At 38.3% G+C, this 9,752-nt stretch overlaps 1 protein-coding gene across 1 annotated transcript; it reads left to right on the top strand.

Moving 5' to 3' along the window:
* Nucleotides 1-3,891: 3,891 nt before the first annotated feature.
* Nucleotides 3,892-6,270, top strand: LOC122974751 (fish-egg lectin-like). Its single transcript, XM_044342662.1, has 5 exons — nucleotides 3,892-4,031; nucleotides 4,167-4,403; nucleotides 4,495-4,715; nucleotides 4,813-4,940; nucleotides 5,820-6,270. The coding sequence occupies exons 1-5, from the start codon at nucleotides 3,977-3,979 to the stop codon at nucleotides 5,959-5,961; spliced, it is 783 nt and encodes a 260-aa protein (XP_044198597.1). The 5' UTR covers nucleotides 3,892-3,976; the 3' UTR covers nucleotides 5,962-6,270.
* The last annotated feature ends 3,482 nt before the right edge of the window (nucleotides 6,271-9,752 follow it).

Here is a 9,752-nt window from a genome sequence, read left to right as displayed (position 1 = left end):
TTTTCATATCAACATGATGCCTGCTCCACCAGTCTGTACAAATGTCAGTGAAACAAACAGGAAATAAAAAGTGCAGTTTCACCGATTGCGTTGCACCGATGAGGTTCTCCAACAGCAGAACAGCTGTCATTATGCACGACCATTACACACAGCTGTGCGGCTCTTTATAGCGTCCATATCATTAATTCATCACATGGACTGTAAACCGTCATCAGCAGTGATATCTTAGAAATGTAATCAATGATTAGTTTGCAGCGCTCATATCTAAACCGGCTTTTCAAGGTGTGACACAACTAAGGATAAAATAAAAAGAATATTAACAGCAAAATAAAATGTTGACTCCTATGTAAATTAAAATAATGATAATATTAACCACACAAAGTAATTAATCAGTTACCTTAACAAATGCACCTTTGATTGGCATTTTACAAATCTCTGTGTAAACACAAAAAACAATCACAGAATCAGTGCATCTGGTTATCAACATAAACAAACAATGTTTTACTAAAAGATTCAGTCTCTCACCTTATATTTCATCTCCACCTCATCATATCACCGTCAGATTAAGGGCATTGTTTCAGCAAAAACCAAGGTATGGCAATGTGACATGACTTCACAGAAATACTCAGTTCATAGCCAGGAATAGGTAAGTGGAGGGTGCTGGGATGCTGCAGCCCCTAGGTTGCAGCATCCCAGCACCCTTAGTAGCCTGACTGCTAAAAACTTGGGGGGAGTGTGCATGCATACAGGTAATTTCTTTACAATGCGAAGTCGCTTTTTTGGCTTCATGCGCCACTCAGCAACTTTCATAGGAATGAACAGGACCCCACCTCCAACACTGTATCCAGTTTTCCTTAATACATCCATGGGTTGCAGTCATTTGCTGCTGTAGGCCATATCAGTTGCTCCCACATAGAGGTGTCGGTAGGTGTATTATTGTTTGTAGGATAGCTGTTTCCTCTGCTTCACTATTTGTAATTAGTAGATTAAAAGATTGGTATTGATCCTCTCATCTAACTTTCAGCAAGGAAGAAAATAAGTGTACCATTTTAACAGACACAAAATAATTTTCATTAAAACAGATTATGCAATGGTCATTAACATTTATATGATCAAAATAGCCATTAACAAAAGCTTTTAATGGGGAATAAGTTTGACCTAATCTGTTTGTTACACACAATAGGTTTGGTATCACAGAGATAAAATGTGCAAGCCAGAATTGATTGCGCATGAACTCTGTATGATGCAAAAGGAAACAAGTCAAACAGTGCTCTCAGGGTTAGAAAGTTATTGGGTCATTGGCACATCTTTACAGCCAGATATGTTTTTCTTTCGATGAACCTCCCAAACAACATGTAGTTAACACAAAGACATTCCCCTACAAAGTATGTAAAATATGCAAGTCACTTGACAGATGCTGTCAAACTGGTAATTATTTGAAATGAGCAGTACCAGTAAATACTGAAAACTTTCTCCAGGCTTCCCATAACTCCCTGCAGAACCAGTAGTACCTGTTATAAGACCCATAGCTATACTGTTTGAGTCAGATTGACTGATCATTGATTGATCAGCATTGACTTTTGCCAGTCTAAAGACTGTAGTTTTAACTATTGGATTCATCATAAAATGTTGAGAATAAATAATGAACAAATAATTATTTTGAGAGTTGGTAAAACCAGTAGATCTGTGAAACATAAAATAAATGACAACAACAAATGTGTATCTGTAGCGTTAAGCTAACTGCATGGCTCTGGGACTCCGATACCATGGGCTTCACACACCGCACAACGAAGGGTGGAGGTATCTGCTTTTACATGAATGATGGCTGGTATAATGACGTGACAGTGATTTCACAGCACTATTCTCCTGATATTAAATCCCCCCATGAGGTTGCATCCTTCACAGTAGTCGGTGCAGGCCCATGTGAAGGAGGCACAGCGCAAACTCACTGATCAGATACTTTGTGTGGAGCAGACAAACCCAGACTCCTTGGTTGTTGTCCTTGGCGACTTTAACAAAGGTAATGTTCCGACAGCCCAACCACAGGATGCCACACTGTTATGTACACAGCTTTATTATGTCCACAACTCCTGTCTTTAAGTGGGTACTCAATCAACGCCTCTGTCAGACAACCAACCAACAAACAATTACAAAATTCAGGTAACTCACTTATGAAGGTACACCTATGATGATACAACTCTGACAAAATGGTCTTGATACATTGACAAAGGTCCAGTCGATCCAATCCAGTAAAATATTTAGTTCAGAACACATTATTACATCAATAAATATCCACAAACAGCTGTTGCTTTATTTCAAATGATCCTACAGATGTCTTAATCTTCCCATGTATTTTTCATCATAACTCGCATTTACATGTAAACATTAGCCACATCTTGGTATCAAAATGTCGGCTGACGTTTCGACTGAAATCTCACTTGACCCAATAGGAGCTTCCATGTCCTGTCCACAGCCTACAATAGCCAACGAGAGTCCACACTGAAACAGAGATCACATCAGTAGATGACATAGCTAATGATTCCAAAAATGACCATATGTAGTTTTAATGGATAATATGAAGTCACAACATGGAAATTATGTAAATATAAATAGTTTGCTGTGTGTTCCTTTCTATATGGACTGCTTTTCCACCATAGCACTGGTTTTGACTCTTTTATATGCACAAAGTTAAGTTTCAACAGGGGAACAAGCGCTATAATGTGTTTATGCTTCAGTTACTCTGAAGCAGGGGTTATATGGTGTCTCTAAATGGTCTTTTTTTGGAAGACATTTATAAATACCCTCAGAAAAAAAATATTGTAAAATATTGATTTCTGTGGTATTGTCATTAAATTTTAACTTGGATTAAGGCTCCATGCTGTGGTCCCATTGTGTTTTCCAGATAGTAAGTCCCAGCTATAGGTCATCTACAGACATCTGTTTGCAAAAAAATTTATAGGCGGAAATAAAAACTTTGTGCTACAGTGTGTTCAAACTTCTGCTACTCAATGCCAATAACACTTGCAGTGATTCTGACTGTTGGGGGGAGTGTTACCTTTCAAAAGTGACCAAAACCATGCATGTACTCCTAATGGTTCAAGAACAGCTTTCAATTTACTTTTGGTGTGCCTTGGATAGGCATTTTCACAGGAATTTAAAGGAATATTAAGGGGTTAAAGGGTTAGTATGGATTTTGTGAAGTGAGGTTGTATGAGGTAGTTTTCCATTGTTTCCATTTGGGTCAGAAAGTGCTGTTGGGGCAGTGAGACAGTGCAACAGTAAGTATTAAATGCCATAATTGATACATTATTTGTGTAATCAGTGATGAGATAAAGAACTGACTTTTGTTCATAATTCACTGGCACAGAAATTTGATGTTTTTTTCAGTTGCAGAAAAGAGTCTAAGATGTTTTTTCCTTCAATCATCTTGTGATTGTTCGGGAATAATAACATTCCATCAGAAATACATGAAAAGGTTTATGAATGATGCACCTGTCATGTGTCATATCATAACACACAGAGATGCAACATTGACACAAACAGAGATTTGTCTTCATATTGTATTACCAGTCAGTCAGTAACACCATACGAACACAGTGTACAGATGCTCACTGAAGAAATAAGGAATTACCCCATGTTTTATAAGAAACTTTAGATGAGTTTCTGGCATGTATTGTGGTTTCATTGTTATTGGACATAACACAAACACATCACCTGTGCTGTTTGTCTTTTGTCATGTGTTATTGTTCATAATTACATCAGTACTTTCCAGGCAGGTACTCAAAATTTCCTCATAACTTCTCTGAAGTGCCTGCAGAACCAGTATGACTGTAATTAAGCATGTGGTACAGACCAGTGGATCTTGACTATATAAGCCAGACAAACCTGATGGGATGTAGGACAGCAGCTTCACAGAGAGACAGAGGTACATCCAGAGGTGCACTGCAGGGTACAGACTCTCAAACAAAGAGACATCATGAAAGCTGTTGCAGTCTTCTTGCTTGTGCTGTGTTACCTGGCCGTCAGTCATGGTAGGTCCAGTTGTTTACAACATTTTTAAATCCTAATGATTTTTGTTGTAGCCATTAAATTTGAAATAAGTGTATTTTTTTTCTTAAAGGGATGTTATGTATCCACTCACATCACTGATGGTTTTCTCTTCACAGCCTGGACCTGCAGGGAGGCTCCACGGCTGTCTAATGTTAGACAGATTGATGCTGGGCAGGGGAAAGTGGTTGCCAGCACCAGCAGCAATTATGCGTATTTCCTGATTGGATCATATTGGTACAGGCTGGGCTCAGCAAGACTCAAGCATGTCTCAGTGGGACCTGCAGGAATGTGGGGAGTTGACTCCTCAAACAGGGTCCACAAATACGTAGCTGGCAACTTTGTTCAATCTTCTGGTAACTATTATCACAGTCAGCCAGATTTTTACACATTCACATTTGCCCGCTGATTAAATTATCCGTACCTCTGTGTTGAACTTGTCTTCAGGTCTGTCTATGCAGCAGGTGGATGCTGGAGGTGATGGCCAAGTTGTCGGAGTAACCCCTAGCTCCCACAGCACCTACTGTCTGAGAAGTAGCTCAGCTTCGACCTACAAGGCGGGCTCCCTCAGCTGGAGTTCCCTGTCAAGGACTATGAAGTACTACAGCTGCGGTCCACTGTACGGATGCTGGGGAGTGGACTCAAGTCATCGGGTTTACGTCACACAGGTTAGACATTGCAGTGCCAGTGTAATCTCATATTCCTTTTTAACTTTAACCCCATTCACTCATTGATCATGACGAAAACTTGTGCTTCATACGACAGAGAATCACACCAACCAGCTGTAGTACCTATAGCTGGACATCTGTGTCAGGGATATCTGCGAAAATGATTGAGGTGGGAACTGACGGAAGCGTCTTTGCAGTGACTACAACCGGCCAAGTCTACCAAAGGTAAGCCTTTCATCTATGCAATCTAAGGGCATTTTTATTGTGTGCATGGGAACAATGTGGTTGAAACCACATTAAAGCATCAACAACTTTCTAGTGAGTACAATAAATACAGCAAGAGCAACAATAACACTATTACAAAAGTCATCATAAAAAGTTGCACAGGTGACACAAGACAAAAACTGTAAATAATGCATTAAAGGAGTAAAACATATTACACAGTGGAGGTAAAAAAAAAAAACCTTATTAAAACATCTAATCCAAAAAGAAATTAAAAAAAAAACAATTATGGAACATGTTAGCGAAACATAGTGAAGAAAAAGAAATTATTTAATGATTTGTGATGACAATAAAAATAAGCAGAAGATGCATACATATACCAGTTGTTATTAACAAGCATTGCATACAACTGCCAGGAAAGATGCTAAGAGAATGAAGGCCACAATACATTAAATTCAAGTAGTTTGGCTCATCAAATAACCTTTTACACATAAATTAAAGGTTCGTGAAGACTGGCAACTTAATCCATTCATGAATTTCCAGCATGCATGCTTACTAAATGAAAAATTAAAATAGAAATAATTACTCCTTAAATAACATAATGCATCACTGGGTTTCAGTAAAGTTACATCAGCAGTTTTCAGCGACAATTACTTTTAAGAGGAATAAAAGTCCCACTTGTACATGTAAGAACACAATCACCTGTGTTTGACTGAAGAATTTTAATAGTTTTAAAGTATGTGTTCTATACAAATCCTGTTGTAAGATAAGTAATATCAAAGGTGGAGAGTCTTCATAACGCTCATTAAAAGCTTCTGCAGGAGGAAACAGTCGTTTAAGTTGATGGTTTCACAGATCTCTGTCTATCTCCTCTCTCAACAGAAACGGCATCTCCAGTAGTCGTCCATATGGCTCAAGTTGGAGCCGCATCCCTATGTGCATGGCCATGAACCACCTGAGCTATGATCTGGGCCAACTTTGGGTTGTGACCAGTGGTGGTCTTCTTATGCAGTGCTCACACTAATGTGTTGACTGTCCTTGATTCCTTAATACAATGAAAAAAATGATCAGCATTTGAATTATGCCAATCTAAGGCTCTGATTTAATCTTTTTCTTGGCAAATTGAGAAATTGGTGTAGGGAAAATAAGTGATTCTTTAATGTAGTGTGATTCTCTCTCTAATGATTTAGAAATTATGCTCAAAACTCTAACTGAAACTTAGTCACTACCTTGAGGGTAATGGAGCATGTTGTTAACAATTCACACATGTAACATCTACCTGGTATACTTTCTGCTGTCTTCAAAATTATAATAAAAATAATCAGCAAACTAATTTCTGGCTTTTTCTTGATGAATTTAATGATTTTGCTATTGTGTGTTCATATATTAAGAAAATGGACATTTTGGTTTTGAAGCTAGTTGACGCACAGAAAAACCTTCATCTCATAAAGTTGCAACTGCAGCTGCAACTGACTTGTACATTTGACTGACCAGCACTGAAGCATTTTAACCCCCTTTGAGTCCTGCTGGTCATTATAAAGCTTTTCCTTTAATTGTTTGCTGTGTTATTCATATTTAAAGATATCCTCCAGACAGGCATCAAGACATATAAAAATACTCTGGTTGGAACAATAATGTTTGTCTAATATGTTTTTCCACAAGAAAGTATTATTACGACTTTTAAATCCTTAAAATGGCATCTACACCTTCTCCCTCCCCTCAAAGATCAGATTTTTAATGAGCACAGAGAAACGTTCCACTTTCAGCAGAAAAATGTGAAAACAGCCTTCTAGTGTAAAAATCTGCACATACATCATTCTGCACAATGACGCTCCAACATCCAACTGTTAAAACAAGAAGAAAAACAAATTTTTGAGGGAAATACTGTGAAGTTAACAGAAAATCAGTGACTTTGTCCTTGAAGGGTAAAGTTGAGTTTGATGTCAGTTTTTTAGAGTCGAAAACTTCTTTCTAGACTCTGTTGCTGTGTCAGTTAGCATCTGCATAGCTGTGGTTTAGTGCAGGTTCAGCTAAACTAGAATTTTCAGGGGATTAAAATACAGCTCTGTGTTCAGTTGAACCTGCAAAGGTTCTGATGAACTGCAGCTAAATTACAAATTGATAAGAATTGTGATTAAGTGACCTTATAAAGTTGCACAGCAGTGACTCAGAAGATGGTAATACATAAAATTGGTCTCAGATTTCTGATTGTACAGTTCAGTCAACCATTTTACTAACTGCTGAGAAAGAAAGAATTAAGAAATAACATTATAGGACTATAAATTGTGTGTTTTGTCAGTTTTGTGCGATGTTCCTCATTAGTGTTCCTGTGTCTCCTGTGTTCTTGCTTATAAGCGTTCTGAGGGCTGCTGCTGCTCTCAGCCTGAACAGAGCTTTTTCTTCTATCCGGGCTGACAGCCTTCTCACCTCCTTCTGCCTGATAAGAAACTAATGACGGTATATTTCCCATACCAAAGAATCTATACTAATTGAATTTTGAGACAGATTGTATATAAATATTACAACAAAACTTTAAGTCCTTAAAGGGATTTACTGATCTCATAGATAAAAGAAAGGAACAAAAGATATACAAAAGCCATATTTTGTCCAGGTCTCCAAAAACTCCTGGAAATCGATTCTTAAAATCAGAGTTAGAATCGATTGTATCCACATTCTCCCACATGCTCCATAAAGGTGAATTTACACTTTTAACATCTATACAATTGCACTTTTTTAAGTGGCATAGTTAAAGTTAATTTTTAAAAACATGAATGTATTACAACCTGAAAATAAGATGAGCAGCATAACATATGAAATGTGGATTAAATATGTACTTGACACATTGAAACAAATGTAATCTACTTCCTTCGGCACACCTTTTCAAGTCCTGATGTAGAACTATTAAAGGAATAGTTTAGCATTTTGGGAAATATGCTTATTTGCTATCTCTCCGAGTATGAGATAAGAAGATAAACATGTCTGTGCACTATGTATGGAGAGATGGGTTGTGATTAGCCTAGCTTAGCATAAAGACTGGAGGCAGATGGAAACAGCCAGCCTGGCTCTGTCCATGTTTTTAAAAATCTGACTAATAACTAATAACACAAAGAGATGTAAAAAATACTATATATGGTTGTGTTGCAGACTATTGATGTTTTATTGTGCTATTTATTAAATTATATTAATATGGCTACACAGTGTCCTGATTTCTCTTCTGTGTTGTCATTGATCCCCCTGAAACAAGTGAAAGTCTGTGACAGTAAAAAACATTTAGATTCATTTCACTAGTTGCACTGCTAACATCTTCATGTGTTTAGTCATGTCAAGACCCTGTATTTGTGCTGAGTGCTAAGCTACATCCTAACTTGGACACGTCTGTCATGACCTGCAAAAGTTTAACAACAAACAGTTGCAATTATCTACTGAGAGAGGCGCCCTTGAGTCAAAACTACGAGTCCCTATGGCATGTGGAAGCACATACTGTACAAATCCTGTTACACATAAATATCCACAATACAAATCAACAGAGCCCACAAATGTTAGTTATTACCACCTTGGCACAAGACGCATTTTCAAATCCATTTTTCTCTGTATAAATGAAAACACAAGGAGGTCAGAGACTGGATTACTAAGAGATGATGCATTACACAATCTGAATCATCACAGATAAATAGTGCAGATGGAAAATAAACCTGTTTATATCTGAGAGGTGTTCTCTATCAAATGCCCCCCTCATTTCGAATGGGAATGATGCTGCCTCATATTCTCTTCCGCAGCGTGATGTGATTTGATTCCACCTGGCAAGCAAGGACGCAAACAATATCAGAAGAAAACAATTTGGTGCAATTTGGCGTCGAGCCGGCCAGCCAGCTGCTTGTTAGGGTTCACATGTGAGATGTATGGGTAATGGAGAGAGTTGGAAGCCTGCAGGAGGCCGAGCTCAGTGAATTCAGCCCAACATTGCAGTGAAAGTGCAGCCAGAGGCCCCATTTCTCAACACATTTACTCAACAGGGTCTCATACCGAATCCCAAATACCTTATATTTGCTGCATGTAGCCTGGCCTTGCTTTGGTGGTTTTATATTGTATATGTTTTCTGTCAATCTATGTTTCTGAAGTACTAGAGTGAAAGTACATCTTGGACTGTCAAAATGTCTTCTTGACAAGATCTTGTGCCCAAAACCATTGTCTGTGATGACTGTGTACACTTGCAAACTGAAAAAAAATCACTACATGTGGTAGAGATTTCAACACCTAATCTGGCCGACCAGTGGTAGGCACAACAGCAGTTGCATTAAGCCATATGAAGATCATGAATGTATTAAAAGAAGTGGATATTGTGCTTCAAGATGGCATCCCACTTGTTTTAATGAAAGTTGCTCACAGGGTGCATACATTGAAAAAGTTCCTCAGGCTTCTGTGTTTTGGGGCACATAGAACATGAACATTAGAGCTTATGTAATGTGCTGACAATTTTACTTTCACTGACTCTCTGCATGGCAGTTCCCCACCAGAGAGATTCTCTGTCCCAGCGTGCACCGCGCAGGCTGACTGCAGTGGTGACACTTTTTTTCATGTCTGTGACATATTCTACAAATATAGACACTGAAACTGTAGACATTGAAACTATAGTGAAATGTCAATATGACTATCAACAGATCATTTTCACTGTCTATTTTTGCTGAGAACCACACACGTCACACAGAAAAAATAGGCAAGACACAGAATCTCTAGATGTCGTGCAGCTGTGTGGCTGCTCTAACCTGTTAACATGGCACAGAAATGAAAAGCAAGAGGTTTCGCGATGCACACGCG

The sequence above is a fragment of the Thunnus albacares genome, chromosome 23 (genome assembly GCF_914725855.1).
Source record: "Thunnus albacares chromosome 23, fThuAlb1.1, whole genome shotgun sequence".
Lineage (NCBI taxonomy): Eukaryota > Metazoa > Chordata > Actinopteri > Scombriformes > Scombridae > Thunnus > Thunnus albacares.
Note: the sequence above shows the minus strand (reverse complement) of the source record. Positions and strands in the feature narration are given on the sequence as shown.